This window comes from Cololabis saira, chromosome 1, assembly GCF_033807715.1.
Source record: "Cololabis saira isolate AMF1-May2022 chromosome 1, fColSai1.1, whole genome shotgun sequence".
Taxonomy (NCBI): Eukaryota; Metazoa; Chordata; class Actinopteri; order Beloniformes; family Belonidae; genus Cololabis; species Cololabis saira.
The window spans coordinates 46097527-46121749 of NC_084587.1; the positions used below are offsets into that span (position 1 = coordinate 46097527).

At 42.9% G+C, this 24223-nt stretch overlaps 1 protein-coding gene across 1 annotated transcript; it reads left to right on the forward strand.

Moving 5' to 3' along the window:
- Nucleotides 1–908: 908 nt before the first annotated feature.
- Nucleotides 909–14751, forward strand: LOC133446504 (mucin-5AC-like). Its single transcript, XM_061724548.1, has 5 exons — nt 909–1241; nt 9086–9264; nt 9387–9453; nt 9547–12449; nt 12552–14751. Exons 1-5 carry the CDS (start codon nt 989–991, stop codon nt 14307–14309), a joined length of 5160 nt encoding a protein of 1719 aa, XP_061580532.1. The 5' UTR covers nt 909–988; the 3' UTR covers nt 14310–14751.
- The last annotated feature ends 9472 nt before the right edge of the window (nt 14752–24223 follow it).

Here is a 24223-nt window from a genome sequence, read left to right on the forward strand (position 1 = left end):
TACACTGTGGGCCTGGGGAGCATTGCAATTTTGAATCCTATGTATAAACCGGTACATATGGTTTTGACAAATAAAATTAACTTTAACTTGATTTGTATAGTACGGAGGCCCTCTGGTGACATTTGAAAAAAATAAAATAATGCGTGGCCACGCATTATTAACTCGTGGCCACGAGTTATTAATGCGTGGCCACGAGTTAATAATACGTGGCCACGCATTATTTTATTTTTTTTAAATGTCACCAGAGGGGCTCCGTAGTATAGCACAATTCAACACAAGGTAATTCAAAGTGCTTTACATCAACTTTAAAAGCAGCAAGACACAATTAAACAGTAAATAACAAATAAAATAATAAGAAAAGAGCTAAAATAATAAAAATCACAAGTTGTTAAAAAGTAAGGGCAGTAGAATACAGCAAGTATTTCATTTAAGAGTACGCTTCAGTAAACAGTCTTGTCTTTATGTAATTATATATATATATATATATATATATATATATATATATATATATATATATATATATATATATATATATATATATATATATATACCTTTATTTATAGAGCACTTTTCCAAAACAAGTCACAAAGTGCTTTACATGCAATTAAAAACAGGAAACAAACAATTAGTACAATATTAAGACACATTTGAGAGATAAAAACAGACAAATAATACAATCAGTTAAACGCAAGTCTAAAATAGTGAGTTTTTAAAAGTGACTTAAAAGAAGACATATATATATATAATCTAAAATATTTAGTTAGTACTTATGTAGTACTAGTCATATACATTAGGGAGTATAGAATATTATTACAAGGTCTGTCCAGTTGGTGGCGGTAACGAGCGCGCAAACCGCCAAATAACTCAATGAAAAAGAGCTTAAGCTCTTCTCCCCAGTTGCGTCACACAAAGCAGGCAGAGGAACCATGTTGGGATAGTTCTCCCGTCCCGCCGCTGCACCGCCTTACACGGTTCAAACATCACAAACATGTCGGCGGAGGATATCCACTCGATGTACGCCTCCACCATGGAGAGCATGCTGAAGAGCGCCATGGCGGAAACCACCAAACTTTTCGAAAGTATGGTGAACGACCTGAAAGCCGAAATCACCCAGATGAGGAAAGAGAACGAGGACCTGAAGACGAGAGTCGGCCAGAGCGAGCCGGGGCCGGGGCAGGCGGCGGAGCGGACCCCGGAGCGGGGCCACGGGGCCGGGAAATGCGACTCCGCGGTCCAGTGCGGTGAGTACCGCATTACACACTCAAATACATATTAATAGGTGTTTATTGTTTAGTTGTGAGTGCTTTGGCGTCGTCTAGCTCGCGTATCTGGTGTCGTGTGGCGGCTCAGTGTACGGGCCCGGAACGAGAGGGAAACCGTACCGTGGTCTCCTCGTGTAAAGCCTGATTTATGCTTCCGCGTTTGATCGACGCAGAGGCTACGGCGTACGGGGCGCCTCACCGCGTACCCTACGCCGTAGCTCTCTGCGTTGGTGTAACGCGGAACCATAAATTAGCCGTAAGGAAACCATTACAGTGCGATTCAGCGACAACCGCATTTTTACTGTAGAATGGTGCGGACTTGTAACAAAAAAAAGATGAAGAACAAAACAAAGCCGCCCCCCGCATATATTAACAACACTTCATGATGACGGTTACGTGCCCTTATTACAAAGAGTGAATTGTACAGTTGATCCATGCGCTGCTGAGCCGCCCCGGATGTTGTCGGGTAGGGGGGGGGGGGGGGGGGCTTAGACTGATGAAATCAGGGCAACTGATGGACAATTTATTCTGCTGATATTTTATATATTTTATTTTCCCCAAAAGCTAGTCCATTTCCATTGGCTCCCATGGTAAAATGTCCAACGTATTATTTCTTATGATTGATTGACAGTCATCTCAGCTGATGGCTAGCCATTGAGCCTGGATTAGGGTTCTGCTCAAACTAGTGCTGGGCGGTATGACCAAAAATTTATATCGCGGTATTTTTCAAAATTATATCGGTTTCACGGTATATCACGGTATTTTTTTTTTCATGCACAACTGGGTGTTAACCAAATTTTCTAATGATTTGGAAAGGAATTGCTGCAGTAAATTGGCTTAGAATGGCCTATTTTACTGTCATGAGGAGGATGCATAAATCAAATAGGCATGCTTTTCAGAGAAAAAAATCTTTTACAAAATTAAGAGGTAGAAAATATTTATTGAACCTAAAAAAAACATTTTTTAATTTCCCAGCATTATGTTGTCTTGGTTCCACCTCCTGGTGAATGTTAGGTAAAATTCTTATGTGGTTACTTTTTGGTTGGCCAACGATTTATGTTTGTGGTGCGCAACCGGTACGGGAGCGGCCAGTCTATTTCCTTATATTACAACGCCGTTATTAATTGTTCGTTTTTTTCCCCCACTTATTCCACCAAACACCGGAAGTGTTTTTTTTGCCATTTTTGGCCCAAATTTCGGTTACCGAACAATCGGTGCATCACTACTGCTAAACAGTCCCCTCACAAACAGTGTCCAGCGGAACGTAGAGCCGCGCGGCGTTCCCAACGTTGTGTACGCTACTGTACATACTCACCGGTATTACGGTATATGAAAAATTCATATCATAAGAAAAATAAACACCGGTATTCGGTATGAACCGGTATACCACCCAGCACTACGTCAAACCAACGCAGAGCCTACGCCGTTGCTGTGACGCCGTCGGGAACCCTTCGGACTTCTCCGTCACTCCATTTCGCCGCAGTGCAGTACCCCCCCAGAGCGCTCGGGGGGTGCGTTCTTTTCCTGAATGGTTTATCCGACTTTTCCGGTCACAGTGAATACAAGAGATAAGGGCAACTATTGTACAAAAAACCCACACACAAAAAAATCACACATACACGAAGAAAAGAGCGCTGAAAGTTCACAACTGCTTCACGAACCGGAAATGCGTTGCTACCAAGCGAACCAATCACATCCCTCTCTGTCTGCGTTGGGTCTGCGACCTCTCGACGCATAGTTACAATTTTTGGGAGGTGCACGGCGTGGCGTGCGCCGTGGGGTGCTCATTGCGGCGCAAACTGCAGCGCACGCTCCGTGTCGATTTAACACAGAACCCTAATCCAGCCTTTATCACTTCCCCATCTGTAATTGTTGTGCAACCAAGCTTACTAAGCAATCTGCAACTGGTACTAACCCAGTGGGCACGGTTACATGATGTTTTTTAATTCGGAATTAATTATTCCAAATTAAATAATTCCGATTTAAACTCTTTTCCTTCGAGTTTACATGAAAATAGTAATTCCGAATTGAGGTTTACATGGAAAACACGTTTGATCGGCTTTATCCAATTCCGCCAGAAGTTACGTCTACCGGAAGAAAAACAAACTTAGCCGCTACAACTTTGAAAAGCTCACCATTTTTATGTTTCCTGCCATCTGTTCTTTTAATTATTTCCAGGTCCTCTAAGCTATTTATTAAATAAATGGTCTCTGCTCTTGACCACCGTTTACTGCGTGCTGCCATCTTGAAACTTTGTTTGGAAAACAGGCCCAGCGCGAAATATAAGCATCATGGCGACGGACGGACGAGGGAACGAGCAGCGCAGAAAGACCGGAATTAATTTAAGGCGGAATGAGTGTATACATGATCGCGGAATTATTCTATTCGGATTTAAAATCGGAATAAACCAGTCACTTACTTCGGAATTAAGTCTAATTCGGAATGGCCATTTTCATTCGGAATTAGGTGTTTACATGGTAATTTTTACTTATTTTAAATCGGATTTAACTTTAATTCTGAATTAAAGAAGAATTAAATTTCCCATGTAAACGTACTGATTTAGCCATTAACATCTGGCGGCAGCTCTGCATTTATTTTGGCGGGGATCAGCTGAAAGAGCTGTCCACCATAGTTCACTTTGATTGACATGCTGTGGGCGTGTTCCTGTCAGGTTCCCCAAGTCTTAACAGGCAAAATGGCTGTGCACAGTATGAGGAAAAAGATACTTCAAAATCACTCAGAAACCAATGGATAATGTGATATTATGCTTCGTCCATTGTTTTTACGGTTGATGGCTGAAACAGTCCGATCTTAAGCTAATTCATGATGGTAATTAATATCACTTTATATTAATTACAGATCTGTCCAAACAGTTTTCTTTCAAGTGTTGCTACTGAAAGGACATGTGAAAGAAGATCTGAAACAAGTGCTGCCAGAGCTAGAATGAGGACTAGCAGAGTTCTGCTGGGACCTGGGATCATTTTACTTGCATCGATTTTTCATATTAATTCCTAAAAATCGATTCGTATGTCCAAAGATTGAATTGGGAAAAAAAAAAAAAAAAAAAAAATCCCCCATCATCACATTTTCACCCGGTGAACTTTAATCCCAGTCACGTCATTTAATTCACACATGCATGGTGTGAAACTATCAAACAATGAACATGGCGTCTTAGAGTAGCGGTAGCGTTAACCAAGTACCGGTTTTGAAAGGTCTTGAAATTTGCGTAAAAGTTTTCTTTTGAGAAAATGCTCCAAGAGGCGTCACTAAAAGCTGGGGACACTGCGTGCTTCTCTGCCCCATCCCACCCCCGCTTCCCTCATAAATAAAACAAACATGTTGAAGCAGCCGTCTGAGAAACCAGCGCAGAAGTTACAGAACGACCGGTTTACTTCCAGGTACCGGGCAGAGCAGCTTCCCCAGAAAATACTTGCTGTTTGTGCGTGTGTTTATACTGCCATAACGCAGACAACCAGCTGCGTTAAGAAATGGACCTCATTCACAAACCATGCGAGGAGAACGCGTCGTACTGTGATACAAAATTACAATTCCACCTATTACAGACATCGCCGTTAAAGTACATGATCATCAGCCTCTTTGTGTTTATAAAGTTTATTAGTTTTTCAGTCTGTAAGTGATCCTCGTACGTATCCTTCCTTGTCCAGTCAACTGTGTGCTGGCAAAACTTCTAGATCATTGAATCATCAGACACGTTACACACGGACACAGACACACTCATACACACGCCCAACCGTGCACAACCAGTGTTCAGTCCTTTGGATATTTCAGCTTAAATTTAAAAATGTTATATTAGTTCAATGAAGCATCTATATTTACTATAACTTGTTTGGTTTCTTCTGTTATCGGACACACAGTTTGTCATGAAATACCTGAAAAATGCTGGGTGCTTCATCGTAAGCTGTATGTCTGGGGACAGAATAAATTAGACAAGCTAAAATTATTTGTTTACTGTATGGGCTGTTGCAATTTCTTTCTTTTTTTGCACAAATAACTTTTGGAATTTTTTTATGCCCAAAAAAGGAATGTATTGTTGGACACCAAAATAACTAGTGCTATGTTTTTGCCTTTAAATATGTTTAAAAGTATGAAAACATTAGAAATTTCAGTTATAATTGCATAAATTGTAATGAGGTTACATTTGCATAAAATGCTAAAAACCAAATTCTCAAACATTTAAAAACCAAAAAATGCAGAAAATGGAAAAAATAAAAACAGAATGTGGGGGAAAAATAAAATAGATTTCATAAATCCTCTGTTTGCGGCCCTGGATCTGTTTGATAATTCTGTCCCACAAGATGTTTCTGTAAGCAGTTCTATCAGCATTCTGGGAGGTGATTGGTCCTTGCAGCCATATTACGCTGCCAATACTTGCTGTTGAATCTCAATATAATACTAGTATTAATATGTTGCATAACTATACATGCATATAATTCATGCAACAGTTCAAAAAACATTTTTCATAACACTAACCCATATCGGAATCGAGTCGATTCTTGAAATTTGAATCGATCCCCAGCCTTACTTTCATAGTTTGCAGGAATATTCACAGCTGTAGTTGATGGTGTTTAAATGGGTTTAAATGGAAGTAAGGTAAGAATGGGTTCCAGGTGTCACTGAAGGCAGATGTTTTAATATCGAAAATAAAAGCATTTTTCTCTAATGTAATTTGTTTTGGTGTAATTTTATATATATATATATATATATATATATATATATATATATATATATATATATATATAGATATCTCTATCTTCCAATTTATAAAAAATGCATTCTATTCAATAGTTGGGAAAAATAAGGAGTGGTTTTCTATATTTAATTGGAAGGTTGTCAATTATTCTGTCAGATTACCAAGCAAACAGAGTGATGGGGATGGAGGAATTATGCAACTCTGGTGAGAGTCTCGGTTAATGTCCAGAGTGTGTGAACTGGTGAGATGGGGCATGGGGGTAATTGTCAGTGTTCCCCCAACTTCAAACATCTGGATTAAGAAGGGTGGTAAGTCTGGGAGTGATGTAGCTTTCAATTGGTTTTGTTCTAAATATATCTACAAGTTGTTGCAATTTTAATTTTGAAACCAGTCCCGAAGGTTGATTTGCCTAGTAATGATGAAAGTCTGGTACATCTAGACTTCCTGAGGATTTTTATTTTTGTAAAGTTGAAATGGAGATTTTAGGATTTTGGTTTTTTCAATAGAATTGTGTGTGAGTGCGTTAATAGAATTAAACCAATTGTCCGTTGGAATTATTGGAAGGGCTGGAAAAAAATGGTTAGAAATTCAGCCAATGGGCGATAGTGGAAGATTAGTCCAGCGTTTAAGATCCGGTTCAATGTTTTTTAGCAGAGGAGTATAATTAGTATTTAAAGAGCTCTGACAGCCTGGGGGAAATATTAATGCCAAAATATTTGATATTACCATTGATAAGTGACGGCCAATTTTGTTGAGCCGTAGAATCCCATGCTCCGTCAACCAGTGGTAGTGCAGTAGATTTTTGCCACTTTATCGTGTAATCTGTGATTTTAGACAACACGCTAATGGTATTCAAGGTTTCCTGTACAGAATTATAGGAATCTTGTTAATAATAAATCATCTGCATATAAATTAATTTTATGCAGTGAGTTGATATCTATTTATGTTCTAATGTATTGCTGTGGTTCAATGAAGATGGCAAACAAACATGGAAAGAGTGGGCGCCCTTGTCTGGTTTCCCGAAAAAGTGTGAAACTTTCTGACGCAACCCCTTTGGTGGTTATTGTGGCCGTGGGTTAAGTGTAAAGTGTTCTTATCCAGTCAATGAACGGCTCTCCAAAACCAAATCTACGCTGAGTGCTAAATACAATTTGTGCTTTTTTATGTAAAATTCTTTCCAGCTGGATTGTTGATTTGGGTTTGTTCTCCAGGTTTTATGGTTTAAGGTTATATGAATCAGTTAACTGTTTAATCTTGATTCTAGATTGTTTTTTTTTTTCTAACAAATAACATTAGCATCAAAGATGCTAATGGTCTAAAGCTGGGCTTACACTGTGCAATATTTTAAATTGTTTGATTCAGCCCCATCGCACACTGCACAACTAGATTGCTGAGTTCAAAAGTTCGCAGCCCACGATTTTTGGTCTCACACTGTACGTCCCGATGCTCTTATGCGACCCGTCTGCTCACACTATACGTTCATAATCCTCACGTCGGACTTCTGTGTACTACAACGTCAAAAAGAAGTGGAAGAGGAGGAACCCCGAAGTGGGAGACACCAAAGAGGCTCTGCAAAAACAAAAGCGCTGCCTTAAGCCTGAATTATGGTTCCGCGTTAAATCAACGGCGTAACCGTACAGTGCGGGTTGCCACGTACCCTACACCGTAGGCTCTGCGTTGGTGTAACGCAGAACCATAAATCAGCCAATAGCAATTTGTGCCATTCTGTGTGGCGATAAATGAAAAAAGATTAGACAACGTCGGGATTGGACAAGGAATTGGCTATGCAGACGTGGGAAATGCGGCCTTTTTTTCTGCTATTAAAACATGATTTGTAATGTGAATTTGCAACACTTTAAACTACAAATAATAGTTTTTGACATGACATCAGAGATTGCACATTGTCTCTGCGAAAGGATGAGTCCAATCGGGTTGTAGCTGCTTCAACTGTGTGATACCTTCACGAGGAGCGACCAGGATTTCAAACAAGTTTGATTTTCTTGCGAGCACGCGATTTGTGATCGGGAGCTCGTCGTGAGGTGCTACACTCTCGTTACCCCACGTATACTGCACGAGGCACGACCAACGATTGGGTCGAAATCCGGCCCGATCCAAAAAATAGTCATACGAGTGGAAAGTCGGTTCAAAACGAGCCTACAATCGCACAGTGTATGCCCGGCTTTAGACTCTCTTAGACTCGGCTTACAAAGAGGAAGTGTAGCTTATTAACTTAAGCTTTCCTGTGTTTCCTGTTTATATACAACATGTGCAGTGCACCAACACAGACAACAGCAGACATGTCACTCTCTAAACGTTGATACAAGTCGTAAACTATAAACCTTAGTTTTCCTGTGGAAAGAGGAATTACATCTTAAAATAAAAATGAGTTATTAAGCTTTGTGAAAGCTTTAGCGGTAGCATCCGCCGCGTGTGAGGAAACTTTTGTGAGTGAAACACAACTCTTCACACTAGAACTCCAAATGTCACCAGTGAAGCCGACTAACATGACTGTCGTCCTGCATGAGGGTTTGGATGTGACTGTACATAATTTGGTATAACTCCGGCGGACATTCATAGGTGAAATATTTACGACGCGGCCGCGCGTACCGCAGATCCAAGCAGCTAAAGACGTGTTTAAACCCAATGTCTATCTACAACAGAAAGCGGCTGATTAGCAAGGCATATGAATCCATTACCTTATGATGTAGTTCTTTATTTTTCTTGCTGTCGTTTATAGGTCTCTGTTACATTCAGCGGAGTTAGCGGCGTTTCTCCTTTTCTTTCTTTGCCTTAGTGGGATAACAGGAAAAACACTCTAAAAAGCCTCCAGTAATATGGAGTCATATTCTTTGGAAAAGTGAAGCCAAGCTAAACTGAAAGCAGGAAGGCCTAGAAGCAGTTGAAAGTCTACACTTTGATTAAATGTAATTGCATATTTCCAGGCCAATTTTGCATTCATTTGACACCTTTAATCCCATTTTCCCTGCCTATATCAGTCTTTTGCATTAAGGATGTTAATTTGCTAGTGTGGTAGACATTATTCAACCCTGATTAAGGAATAAAACTGGAAAAATTCACTGCTAAACCCCCCTTTTGTGTGTCCCCCTTGTAGACCTTTCCCCTATCCCAACAGGTCTGGTGGACGAATGTCAGCAATTTGGGACCTCTGTGCTGCAAAACCAAGACCAGCAGCTCACCAATGAGCAGATAGCCGACAGTTCTCAGGAACACAACTACGTCTGTCAAGGCAACAGCGATTCTAATGAGATGTGTAACTATGCCATACAGACGGTGCGTGTGGAAAAAGATGGAAAAATATAATTTCTGTTTTAATGCTTTCTATAAATTGAAATTGTCTTCCGACAAAAAAATAATGCTGTGATTGATTTGCTTGCTTTGTTTTGTTTTTGCAGTGTGTCTTGAAGCAAGAGGAAGTTGAGTCTTCTGGTGCCTATAAACAAGTCTCTAGCGACAATATGGGTGAGAAGGTTTTTAATAGCCACCTCTCCCACTTATTCATAACGCATATTAAAACAATTTGACCCTATGGGTATTTCTCTTTGCTGTGCCCAGGTTCAGAAAGCGCAAGTCTTCCTACTTTCCAGAGGTGGACATCAGAAGAATTAACATCAGGGAACCCAGTACAGAATGTGACGCCTTCTTTGGTTATATCACTTAAAGATGCATTCAGTGATGATATTAAAGAAGAACCTGAATATGTTCAGATGGCGGAGGAAACAGACATGCAGGATGAACACAGAACATCTGAAAATCTTGTCCCTCCAGAATGTTGCCAGAATGAGTCAACGGCCAAAAATGAGCAAACTGAAGCGCAAAGCACAGAGCAACAGGTGGAAGAGTCTGCGTTGGTCAAGAAACAAAGTGCTTGTGAAGAATTGAATCATGGTAGTGCAAAAGCAAGTTCTGAACCAAATGAGCCACCACGCCGTAAAAGAGGTCGACCACCAAAGAAAAAAGGGAAATCCTCTGCTAAAGTTCTAAAAAACAAGGACTTGAATACCTCTTCAGTAGCAGAGAAGGCGATGGAGGCATCTTCTGGTAATACAGAAGATAAAATATCCACAGAAACTTCAACTGTCACCACTTCATCAGTTCAGGAGAATGTGAGTGAAACACAGAACACTGCGCAAGCAGCATCAGGAGTGCTGAAAAGACACTACACTTCTGCAAGTCTTCAGGATGCAATGCTGCTGGTTGAAGCCATGAATCAGTCGCCAGTGGAAAGGACAATCTCCCCATCAGTGAGCACGGCACAACCTCCGGCCCCCTTATCTCTCATTGCGGGAACCACACAAATGTTGAACAAACCCCCAGTGAAACCACAGATATGTATTACCACGGTTGGAACTCATCCGAAGGCAGGAACGCCTGATATTACTCTCTGTGTTAAAAGTGCCACTTCTTCTAAAGCTTGCAATGTAGTTGTTATTCCAAAACAACATAGTGTCCCTCCTCGGTGTAGTACTAAACAGGAGAATTCAACATCACCAGGTGTGGCTGCTTTTTTAGGTGGTAAAGTTGTCAGGAAAACATCCCAAACAATCATTATTGTGCCAGGACCTGGAAAGACATTTGCAACTCCTCAAATGACACTAAAGTCTCATCCAAGATTGACTTTTGCCACAGCAAACTGTATAAGTCCCAAACCTGCTGTTGCAGTGTTTCCTAAAACAAATCCCCCTTCCCCCGTTCCCAAATCTGTCAAAGGCACCGTCCAGAAATGTCTCCCTTACCTTCCAATACACGCTAAAACCATAACATCACATCAGGAGTCAAAGACCCCTCAGAAACAAAGAATAGCCATTGTTATTCCACCACCACCAGTGGCGGTATCCCTAAACCCCGAGCTTGTTGCTAATTCAGAAACGGATAGAGCATCTGCTGCTGGCTTTCCTGTACCTACTCCTGATCCTGGCTCTAGTACAGACTCTGTTTGTGTTCTTGACCCTACTCCCGCCTCTGATCTGAGGCCTACTCCCGCATCTGATCTTGACCCTACTGCAGATACTGAAGATACTGATCCCGGTCCTAATCTCGACACTGACCCTACTTCTGATCTTGACCCTAGTCCTGCCTCTGATCTTGACCCTAGTCCTGCCTCTGATCTTGACCCTACTCCCGTCTCTGATCTTGACCCTACTCCCGTCTCTGATCTTGACCCTACTCCCGTCTCTGATCTTGACCCTACTCCCGTCTCTGATCTTGACCCTACTCCCGCCTCTGATCTTGACCTTACTCCCGCCTCTGATCTTGACCCTACTCCCGTCTCTGATCTTGACCCTACTCCCGCCTCTGATCTTGACCCTACTCCCGCCTCTGATCTTGACCCTACTCCCGCCTCTGATCTGAGCCCTTCTCCCGCCTCTGATCTGAGCCCTTCTCCCGCCTCTGATCTGAGCCCTTCTCCCGCCTCTGATCTGAGCCCTTCTCCCGCCTCTGATCTGAGCCCTTCTCCCGCCTCTGATCTGAGCCCTTCTCCCGCCTCTGATCTGAGCCCTTCTCCCGCCTCTGATCTTGACCCTCCTCCCGCCTCTGATCTGAGCCCTCCTCCTGCCTCTGGTCTTGACCCTCCTCCCGCCTGTGGTCTTGACCCTCCTCCCGCCTGTGGTCTTGACCCTACCCCCGCCTCTGATCTTGTTCCTACTCCCGCATCTGATCTGAACCCAACTCCAGCCTGTGATCTTGTCCCTATTCCCGCCTCTGTTCCTGACCCTATTCCCGCCTCTGTTCCTGACCCTATTCCCGCCTCTGTTCCTGACCCTATTCCCGTCTCTGTTCCTGATCCTGACCTCAGTCCTGCCTCTGATTGGGATCTTACTTATGACCACAATCCTGATACTGACCCCAACTATGACCTTGTTTGTACAGATTCATCAATTCAGCTGATTTCCACATCACAACAGTCAAATTCATCTATCTCTGCCCCGCTAACGCCATTATTTGAGAAAATAAGTACCAGTAAAACAATTGACAACCTAGGCGATTCCAAGCAAGCTGCCTGTGTTTCTGAAATGATTAATGCTTCCACAGACACATGTTTGAGTCCAGAAGTGGTCACTGGGCAAGTGCCGACACCTGCATCTTCAGTGTTGCTGCCAAATGCCAAACAGAAACTCCATGCTGTGGTTAGATTAACGAGGCTTCCATTTCCAGTAACAACAAAAGAATCCATCTTGGTGTCAAAGCTTCCTAAAGTCATGGGGAAGCAGAAGCCATCAGAACGACCAGTTTTGGTTTCACAGATGCCCGTTTTATCCCATCTTAAAACCTCAGAAAAGCCTGAAGTATCTTCCACAGTAGGCACTGTGATGAAAGAGGAGGAGCCCTTGCCTGTACCTGATTCTCCTAACAAAGCAGCTTTCATGGCGGTCAAGAACAACCTTGAGCCTAATTTGGAAATTACTAAATCTCAGTTCCTGACAAAACTGTTGCTGTCACCAGCCCAAGAAAAAGAGGTAAACAACCCTTATTCTGTTGCAATAAACTCAGTCATTGTATTTTCTATATAATTTGCTACATCTTTTCATTCTTTTTTTCTTCCTAATTTTTTGTTACAGTCTAGGAAGAAGAACTCCCAACCAAAAACATCAATTGTTGCCCGACTGCGAAATCACCTAAAAGACTTGGAAACAAAAGCAGCTGCAAAAAAATGCAAAGCAGACACAGATATAAACACCAATGGTCCAAAGAAATCAAGGTTAGACGATGACCATTCCTATTATGCAAGGGAAACTACCACTTCTAATTTGATCACTAATACGCCGTTGTCGAATAGCTTTCAATCTGGAGTATGTAGAGGCACAGCTGCAATAAGTGTTTGTGAAGCTGCTTCGGTCAAGTCTGGGAAGACTACTCGTGATCCTGCTGCTGTGAGTGTTAAGAGGTTCAGCCCAGAAAGCGATACTGTAGGCTCAAACGATATCAAATCCCCATCTGCCAAGCGATCCAAATCAAAAGAAAAGTGTCCGAGCCCAACAATAATCAATCAAATAATCAATATTGCAATGAATAAGAGATCCCCACCTGCGAGTCCAAGGATGACTAGCTGTACTCAAGAGAGTAGTCATCCTAAAATTACTAGTACCATAAATACAAAATCTCCCTTTATGAGCTCTAAAATATCACCCAGAGAGGGTGCAGGGCTTCAGAGTACTTTATCTGTTTGTCTTGAGAAGATTCCAGACCTTTTGAGCTATCCTAGTAGTTTCACCATCACTAAAGCCAGCACCAGTATTAAACCAGTTAAAAGCCAGTCCAATGTTTTAAGTCCTGGGAAGAATCCTGAAACAACTGTCAGTGGTAAAACTGAAGAAAGCAATGGAGAAGACATATTGCCAAGTGTCAAGGCAGAAGATGATATTGATGATATTGATATTGAAATATCTACCCCAACTTCTGGGTCCGAAGCAGACCTGAAAGTTAATGCAACTAAAACTGCAAAGACTCGTAAAAGGAAAGAGAAGGCTGCAAAGAGAAGGCGTATTCAATCAAAAACGAAGAAAGAGTTTGCCGCATCTAGGGATGGGAGAAAATGTCGAGCTGTTGTGTGGTATCCTCCTACCCTTCCACCCAACGAAGTGCCCTCCTTGGAGCGAAGGAGGCCAAAACCTATCCCGGTGGAAGATAAGGTTCCTGTGATACCATACAAGAAAGCACCCATGATATCACCCTTACAGCCACTTGCTGTCATTGGAAAGTATCTGTTGAGGAACCAGTGTGGGGAATGTGGCCGGATCTTCAGCAGCAGTTCTGCCCTGGAGAGCCATGCTGGTCTCCATGCAGTACATCATCCGTTTTACTGCACGTTCTGTGGGAAGTCATTCCCAGACTCCAAGAGCTTCAATCGGCACCACAGGGTTCACCGCAACGGGAGAATCCATATCTGCCCCAAGTGCGGGAAGGGCTTCGTCTACCGTTTCGGCCTCACCAAACATCTCGTGATGGTCCACAGCAAGATAAAGCCTTTCGTCTGCCAGTTATGCAACAAGGGTTACTACTCGAAACGAGAAGTGGAAGTCCACATACGGAGTCACACCGGAGAGAGACCTTTCCACTGTCACCTCTGTGAGAAAAAGTTTAAAAGGAGAGTTGAGCTGAATACGCACTTGCGGTGGCATAATGGAGAAAAAAGACACTGGTGTCCATATTGTGAGAAAGGATTCTTAGACTACAACAACTTAAAAAGGCACAAATATACCCACACAGGGGAGAAACCGTATTCCTGCCCGCACTGCTCCAAGCAATTCGCACAGACAGGCCACATGAAGAAGCATATAAGGAATGCGCATGAAGACGACTGGATCTCCGACGTCTGACATACCTCTGGGGCACCAACAAGATAGTGATGGGTACAAGCGATAAAGAACAGGATCTCTATCTTTCGTCAATAGTTTAAAAGTTTTTTTTGTTTTTTTTTATGTACATATAAAACATGAACTTGGCATGAAGATAGTGTCTTGTAACTGCAAAGGAAAACATTCAGACGTCTTTCTTTAATGTTCAAAATAAAATTGTTTGAAAGGTGCATTTTCTTTTTTTCTTTTAACAGGTGACTATTTAAGAAACTAAAAAGTGTAGGAAATAATACTTTTTTTTCAATTCATTTTTTATACTATGCCTTAGTAAAAAAAATATACTCTATGCATACTTTTTAATTTGAATGGGATTTGGTTGTTTTAATGATAGTGATTTGCTGTATTGTCATTGAAAAAGGATTGCATAGGATCAGAATTAAACTTTTGTGTAGATGGTTGAATTTAAAACGCATTTTACAGCTACTGAATCTTACTATTTTATTTCTGATTTGCTTGTAGGATTTTCACAACTGTTTTAGACACGGGAACGTACGTAAATGTGCACCTGTGACATCATTGGTGACTCTTGATGTCAATGAGCAGAAGTATTTCATTTTACAAAGTGCAAATGTGGAAAGAAGACGTCAGTTGTTGGTGCAACTTAAGAAGGTTAGATGAGTGAATATGTAAAAATGTTTAAATGGGAAAATTTCATTTTTGATTGCTAATACATGAATCTAATTTATTAGAATCTCCTATTTTATATTTTTTTAAGGTGGTATGTCATATAGTCTTTGCACATTGATTTGTGCAAGACTGAAGATCTGAGGTGAATGACTTCAACTTTGTTCAAATATGTATGTATTAGAAATGGCTCCACGTGTAAGTTTCTTTTGATGTGATATCTTTTTTTTGCGTTCACGTGTAGAAATCGGAAGGGGGCTTCTGCTGTGACTTAATGTAATACTGTTTTGCTTTTGACATGTTTGTAAAATTACTAGATAAATATGAACACGGTCTCATTGTTTTCTCAAATCATTGAATGAGGAGTACTTTTTTTCTTAAAGCAAGATGTCTTTTTTTTCTTTTGAGAAAATTGAAAATAAATGCAAAAATGTTTTTAAAAAAAATCACGTCTGAAGTTTTTTGAGAAGTGTTAAAGGGGACCTATTATGGCATCTAATACCTATTTTAAACAGGCCTTGAATGTCCTAAAAACAAGCTTTTGATTGTTTTTGCTAAATAAATTAGAAATTCAGCCTCTTGAGTCATGTCTATCTTCCCAGTTTCTAACCTCATTATCTATGTGGGATTCTGAGTGGGTGGGGCTATGATAATGAGGCACTGTGCTGAATGACGCCATACACCGCTACGAAAAAATGGTGGAAGCTCCGGCCGGCAGAGTTAGTTGTGGGCGTGGTTTCACGCGTTGCTTCTGTCGTGACGTCACCACAGGAGCAGAATCTGAACGGCTCGTAGATCCACATCACACTGGATGGCTCATCCGGGCGGCTGTACAGACACTGCAGAATTTGGTTGCTTTCCTCCTTCTCTGAGTTGGCAGGCTGAGGGGAGACCACTTTATATGTTAAAGCAAGAGAAAACGTGTTTTTCAGAATAGGTCCCCTTTTTCAGGCGTATATGGTTAGAGTAATCAGTAATTACTTTGCCAGAACAACAAAAAACAAAATCATTCTGAATATTCATGTTATGAAGGTCTGTTAGGCAATATACAGTGGGACACAATTTTGTCAGACACCAATTGTGCAAGCTATATCTCAACTATGAGAGACTAAATGAAAAAAAAAAAAAAATCCATAAAGTCATTTTGTGTGTTTTTTTTTTTTTTTTTGAGAAGAAGAATGTATTTGCAAATTATAGTGGACAATAAGTATTTGGTCAATAACAAAAGTTCATCACTACTTTGTTATATACCCTTTGTTGGCAATGACAGAGGTTAAACATATTCTGTAAGTCTTCTCAAGGTTTTCATACACTGTTGCTGGTATTTTGGTCCGTTCCTCCATGCAGATCTCCTCTAGAGCAATGATGTTTTAGGGCTGTCGCTGGGCAACACAGACTTTCAACTCCCTCCAAAGATTTTCTATGGGGTTGAGATCTGGAGACTGGCTAGAACACTGCAGGGGCCTCATTTATCAACCGTGCATAGAAAAGTTTCTAAATTCTGTCGTAGGAATGAAATTTAGAATGTGTGTAAGTACAAAAAAATCCGTAATTATGATTGGGCCGGAGCTTCGGGAGCTGCGTGCTGGCCTGCGGTCCCCACCCCCGGTCATCCCGTTGCTGCTTCCACCTGCCTGCTGTACTGTTGACGTCCCCGACCCCTAGTCTGGCCCTCGGCAGGAGGGTCCCCCCTTATGAGCCTGGTCCTGCTCAAGGTTTCTTCCCTCCTAAAGGGGAGTTTTTCCTTGCCACTGTTTGGCTTAAGGTTTTTCTCCCACTAGGGGAGTTTTTACCTGCCATTGTTTATGTAATAACTGCTCGGGGGTCATGTTCTGGGTCTCTGCAAAGCGTCTAGAGACAACTTTTGTTGTATTAGACGCTATATAAATAAAATTGAATTGAATTGAGTTTCTTTAATAACTCGGGCGAGGGTGCTGACAGAGGCAGTGCTGCAAAATCAACAAGACACCACCAAATCCATAAATGAAATAAGGGATCAACTGACCAACATCGCAAATACCTTACTGCAGATTCAATTCAATTCAATTCAATTTTATTGAATTGAATTCAATAAAATTCAATAAAATTCAGAATTCCACCAGACCCACCAGTCTGGTGGCACAGCAGGCAGCAGCACAGCAGGCAGGTGGAAGCAGCAGGGTCAGGGAAAGACTTGTGCTCCGTAATGCAAGCTACAAGCCACCCACGACCACCTGCAGGACAAAAGAGAGAAAAGGGAGGAGAAGGGGGGGCCAGCAACGGGATGACCAGGGGTGGGGACCGCAGGCCAGCATGTAGCTCCCGAAGCTCCGGCCCAATCATCAAGTCCCAGGTTGGGGTGCGGGGTCGGGGAAAGGTTTGAGAAGGGGCAGGGCCAGGGAGAGGAGTCTTGACGGACAAACCTCTCCCCCGCCTGCCCGGGCCGTTACCCTGCCCCTCTCACTCCCACGCTGCAGGTTCCGGTGTCCGGCAAAGGATGCTGCAACATGGACAAAAGAGAAAAAAGGGAGGAGAAGGGGGGGCCAGCACAAGATGAACACAGATGAACGAGTCACTTAAACAGATTGCTGCATGCACATCACAGATGTTAAATAAATAAACCTTAAAGCAGCACAACGTAACTTTCAGCTTTTGTTGAGTTTGGCGTCTCCTTTGGACAAAAGCGGTAGTGCTTTACCAGTAGTGTGGCAGGGTTCCTACCATGCTCCTCAAAGTTACATAGTGCCAGTGAAGGCGATACAGACCCCCTCAGACCATGACAGATGTGTCATTAAACCTGTTGGAAGTTGATGTACCATCACAATGACTCTGGAAATATTATATTAAGGTGGAAAAGTTACGTAGTGTCGCTTTAAAATGTTGAATGATGTTGACATTATTTTCCCACGCACACTTTCGATCTGAAATTTCTCACTTTTCAAAGATCGGCTAACAGGCAGACCTACCTAATATCTCTGTATGATCCTCTCTCTTGTTTGAATGGCTGCGGCATTAGGGGTGGGAAAGGCTCTGCGTTTGGCATTGGCTTGTCTGCTCTGGTGGGTGAACACTGTGACTCTTTTAATCGGTTCTATTTGTAGTTTCACTGTTCTACCAGTTCTACGCACACATCTGTGCATACGCACGGTTGATAAATGAGGCCCCAGTACCTAGAAATGTTTCTTACGAAGCCACTCCTTGGTTGAGGCGATGTGTTGGGATCATTGTCATGCTGAAAGACCCAGCCACGTTTCATCTTCAATGCCCTGCTGATGGAAGGAGGTTTTCACTCAAAATCTTATGATAAATGTCCCCATTAATTCTTTCCCTTACACGGATCAGTCGTCCTGGTCCCTTTGCAGAAAAACATCCCCAAAGCATGATGTTTCCACCCCCATGCGTCACAGTAGGTTTGGTGTTCTTTGGATGCAACTCAGCTTTCTTTCTCCTCCAAACACGACAAGTTGTGTTTCTACCAAAAAGTTCTATTTTGGTTTCATCTGACCGTATAACATTCTCCCAATCCTCTTCTGCATCATCCAAATGCTCTCTAGCAAACTTCAGACGGGCCTGGACATGTACTGTCTTCAGCAGGGGGAACGTCTGGCCCTGCAGGATCTGAGTCCCTGGCGGCGTAGTGTGTTACTGATGGTAGCCTTTGTTACTTTGGTCCCTGCTCTCTGCAGGTCATTCAAGGTCAAAGTCAAGGTCAATTTTATTTATATAGCACATTTAAAAACAACCGAGGTCGACCAAAGTGCTGTACAGTAGCCTATACATTAAAATGAAACAATACCAAAAAAAAATACAATACAAAGTGCAGAAACAATGAAATCACTAATATACTAGGGTGATCATTAAAATAGCAATAAAAATAGACAACTAGAACCACACCAGGTCCCCCGTGTGGTTCTGGGATCTTTACTTACCGTTCGTTATCATTTTTACCCCACGGGGTGAGATCTGGAGCCCCAGATGGAAAGAGATTATCAGTGTCTTGTATGTCTTCCATTTTCTAATAATTGCTCCCATAGTTGATTTCTTCACAACAAGCTGCTTAGATATTGCAGATTCAGTCTTCCCAGCTGGTGCAGCTCTACAATTGTGATTCTCATGTCCTTTGACAGCTCTTTGGTCTTGGTCATAGTGGAGTTTGGAGTGAGACTGTTTGAGGTAGTGGACAGGTGTCTTTTATACTGATAACCAGTTAAAACAGGTGTCTTTTATACTGATAACCAGTTAAAACAGATGCCATTAATACTGAGTGGAGGACAGAGGAGCCTCTTAAAGAAGAAGTTACAGGTCTGTGAAAGCCAGAAATCTTGCTTGTTTGTAGGAGACCAAATACTTATTTTACGAAGGGATTTACCAATTAATTCAGTAAAAATCCTACAATGTGATTTCTTGGATTCTTTCCCCCCATTCTGTCTTTCATAGTTGAAGTGTACCTACGATGAAAATTACAGTCCTCTCATCTTTTTTAAGTGGGAGAACTTGCACGATTGGTGTCCGACTAAAAACTTTTTGGCCCCAACGTAGCTTTCATTGCTATTCACATGAAACTCGGCTGCACCCGATATCCTGAAGGCCTGATCAAAGCCGTTAGTTGGACCACAAACATATCAAAGATCTGGGGGACAACTGATTTCCTGTTCCTAAACTTTGATAAGACTGAGGTTGTAATTTGAATTAAGCCTCCCCCCCACCCCGGGTTCCCCACACATTCCTAGGTCAACAATACTATAAAAAGTGCCTTTGCTGTTCACATAAAACCCAACTTATCATCATAAGCATATCATAAATGACACCATCCACGACTCTGTATGTCAAACCATTCAAAAGTTATGGCAAAAAATAGGAACTATGAAATATCGACCAGTCAGAAAAAGGGGCGGAGCCAATTTACACCAATGAAGGTTGAGGGCTCTAAACCAAGTCCAATGACATCACCCACGACTCTTTATGTCAAGCCATTCAAAAGTTATGGCAGAAAGTAGGAACTATCAAATATAGACCAACCAGATGAAGGGGGGGCGCGCTTTTTGGCGTCTATCGCCACAGTAACACTTTTGACTGAGAAAAGTAATGCGCATCGTCGCAGGATGGAGACGCACATTTTGATGTATAACACACCTGGGTGCACGTTACGGTTCGGGCTGCATTAACAGCCGAAGAAATGACATAAATTGCGCCAAAATTACATGATTAATTCAAAATGGCCGACTTCCTGTTCGGTTTCAGCCATGGCGCCAAGAGACTTTTCTTTATGTTGCGACATGATACAGGTGTGTAAAGATTTTCGTGCATGGGGTGCTGTTGAGCCATTAGGCCACACTCATTAATGCAAACCATTAAATATCACATTTTTTGCCAGGCCTGGCTTGCGTGCAAAATTTGGTGACTTTTAGGGCACGTTTAGGGGGGCAAAAAGGCCCTAATTTTGTCGGAAGAAAAACGAGGATAAAAACAAAAATGAGGGAAAAAAGCAACAATTCCTACAGATACAATAGGGCCTTCACACTGTAAGTGCTCGGGCCCTAATTAATTAGTATTTTAAGCATCTAGCTGTGCATGGCTTTATTTTCCTACTTGGTTCTGACGGTTCTTCAAGAACAAAAGAAAAGGGTCTAGTTGTTTTGTTTATTCCTATAACTACCACTGTTGCTGTTTATTGCTGTATCTAACAGCTTTACCACTGCAGGGGGACACCAGCATGATCCACAGAGCAGAGCCCCTTGCCTTTATTCCCTCCTCTTCTTTCCTTTCTTCAGCTCAATCCATAGTTCGGAGTATGCTCTATCTGTGCTCCATTGTTTTTTGTAGTTTAACAGTTCCAGTAGTCCAGTGCAGATTTTTTTTTCATCCGAGACAACTGACCAAAGTGGAGCCATTTCTCTAACCGCATCATTTTGACATTGTAATCCTTGCTTTTATCACAGCTTGTTTGGACTACCGTGATATACTGTATTTGGGTTAAGTCTGACGCTGTATTCAGGGCTGCAGCCAGTTCGCTCTCTGGGTGGCAGATCAATTGCTTGTCGTCACGACGACAAAGAGGAAGAAGAGAGATCAAGCTTTTTTTTTGTCTTTGCCCTACAACTTTAGAATGAGTCTGTGGCAGGTCGGGTGTTGCTCTGCTCCACCCCCTCCCACTCAATCGGCATCACAGGTGCTTGATTGCAAATTGGCAGCACCTGTTTAAGCACTGCGCTCCTGCAGGATGCATTCTCTCCCTGGCTTTGAACTGGAAAGACTCTGTGTCGGCGTGCTCCGGTTGTTTGGCGTGCTGTTCGCTTGGTGCTGGCGTGATTATTGTTTGGTCGTTCGCAAGTGTTGGCCATGTCAGTTGGGTTGCAGCTGAGACTGGATCGTGAGTGTTGAAGCTCTCTTTATCGCTGCGGAATTGGCAGCGGTTTTGTCTCTCCTCCTGCACTCTGAAGATGCACTGCACCGCTTATTGCTGACCATCACGGCCATCCAAGTTAAACCTCCGTCCTCCAGCCTTGGTGCAGCCGCTTCGTTTTCACTCTGTCTTCTACGCCATTGTTTTAATTCTGGTTGCAGCTCTCCACGCACCATCAGACTGAAGCCCCATCGCAATTGTTGTGTTGTCTCTTTGGTTGTTGTTTTACTGGTTTATTTCTTTTGTTTATTTTTGGTTAATTATTCATTTGCTTTCCGGTTCCTCCTTGGGCCAGCTGTTTAAAGCATTTTTCTTTCTGTTTATTTATTTTCTTTTTTTTTTTTTCTTATTCACTCACGTTGATGACAGTAACAGACACGATGTAGCTTAGTACCATAGGTTCGACCAGTCCAACAGTCAGATGTAAAATGGTGCCTTTTATACTGTGCTCCCAATCGCCTACACTAGATTCTTCCACTACAGAGGTAAACTTAAAATATTGTCCAATGGCTAATTTACCAAGTGACACTTTCCCCTTTACCTTTAGCTTTTAAGCTCCACTACTTCTCTGTTACTGATTTACTCCGGCCAATACCTATAAAATATATTTACAATAAATAAGCAAAACCATTAACACTTCAAGAATTCCCCCCCTTTCCTACCCGGCCACTTGGTCTCTCCCGGAACCTTTATCACCGTGCCCATGCACCCGGGGGAATCTTTTGGACGCGCACCCTGGAGCAGACACAGGACCACACAGGTAAGTGTTAACACAAACAACTTCGTACACACACAGCATTCCCACTTATCCCGCACGATATTGCACCACACATATTCCTCAAAACTCTGCACACGCTTCAGACTTATACTTGCAATTACACAGTCTTCTGTTGAAGCTGAACTTTGCTCTACTCTCTTGCAGGCGGTGCCGAGTGCCGCACCTGCCCGAAGGCATGCAATCGCCTAATAACTCAATAAATATACAATAAATAAAGCAAGTTCAATATCTGCATAAACTGTGCAAATACGCAATGTGCAAACTGTACTGTGCAAGCCTTGGTAAATAAAGTGCTATCGTGACTAAAGTGCAAAGTGCCGTTATTCATATACATTGTTATTGTGCCACAGAAAATAACCCACATGTGCAAAATGTACAAGTAACGAAATGCGCTTCGTTACATTTCCTCCCCCCTCTCCCGAAGGAGAACAGTACCTTACCCTGCGTTCACACTGAAAGCGTCACAGGCGTCATAGGCGTCTGGCTGCCATTCATTGTCTATGAAAAACGGGCGTCGAGAGGCGGCGGGGGCGGCGGGACCGGCGGGAGCGGCAGGAGCGTCGGGCGGCGGGACTGGCGCGTCAATTTGAAAGTTGAAAAATCTGAACTTTATGCAAATGAGCAGCGGCGACGCCGAGGCGTCGTCCAATCACACACCAGGATTCCCGAAGCGAGAAACCTCAATGCAGATTGTACTTTCATGTACACACAAACGTACACTGATTCACATGCGTACATGAGCAGACATGTGCACTAACAAACTAATTTTATCAGGAATTCATATATTTCATCCAGCAAACTGACATTTTGCTGGTTTGACTGCCGTTTTTACCTGAACTGCCCATGTGAAACACGTATCTGATGGGTGAGGAGCTGGATGGTCCCAACGATTTTATTTGCTACATTGATCCAACAAAAAATAATTAAAACCCGTGCTTATTAATCACAAAACACAGGTTAAACATCATGACTAAATCCGCTCCGACCCAGTGTGTCTGTGTTCACCGCACAGACTGCAGCTTCGCCTCATTTGTGGTGCGGTGCGGTGTGCGTCGCCACGTACCCCACGCCGTAGGCTCTGCGTTGGTGTGACGCGGAACCATAAATCAGCCTAGGCGGATTTATGGTTCACCGGGAGTGGGCTATGGCGGTTGATGTTGATCCGCGGACCAAACTTGTTAAGGAGCATCAAACTCACTCTTATCTACGCGGAAATAACGCTAAGATATAAAGAAGGCTTCCCAAAGTGTGATCTATGGTGAAATAGTAAAATTAAGATGTGTACGTTATATGGGAAGGCTGTTCCCTTCAGTTCTGCAGCGCAGCTTGAAACCCCGCCCACCCCCGCCCCGCTGCAGGCACTGATGCTTTCAGTGTGAATGCACCAAGCGGCGAGATGCTGGCGTCGGGACGCCCGTGACTCTTTCAGTGTGAACGAGGGGTTAGTCCTCAGACATCCTTGACAGACAGTCTGCCACCACATTGAACTTCCCTGACCTATACTGAACCGTGAAGTCATACGGCTGCAGGGCCAGGTACCACCCTGCAATACGCATGTTGGCATCCCTCATGCGGTGCAGCCACTGCAAAGCTCGGTTGTCAGTCTCCAACCAAAAATGTCGTCCCAGCAGATAATATCTGAGGGTGTCCCACTTCATCGCCAAGCACTCCTTCTTCACCGTTGAGTATCTTGTCTCCCTGTCCAACAGTTTCCGACTCAAGAACACCACCGGTCTGCTCTCTCTCTCCACCTCCTGCAGCAGCACCGCTCCCAGGCCGACTCCAGAAGCATCTGTCTGCAGGGTAAAAGGCTTGTCGAAATCCGGACTGTGGAGCACTGAGTAAGCACAGACGGCATCCTTGAGGTCTTGGAAGGCTCTGCCACACTCCTCTGTCCATCGCACTTTGTTGGGTGCTGAGGCTTTGGTCAGGTCATTCAATGCCATTGACCTGTCGGCAAAGTGAGGCACAAACTTCCTGTACCAACCGACCAGGCCCAAGAAACTTTTAACCTTCCTCTTCGTGGTGGGGACCGGGAAAGAATGGATGGCCTCAACCTTCCCCAGTTGTGGCTTGATCTTCCCAAACCCA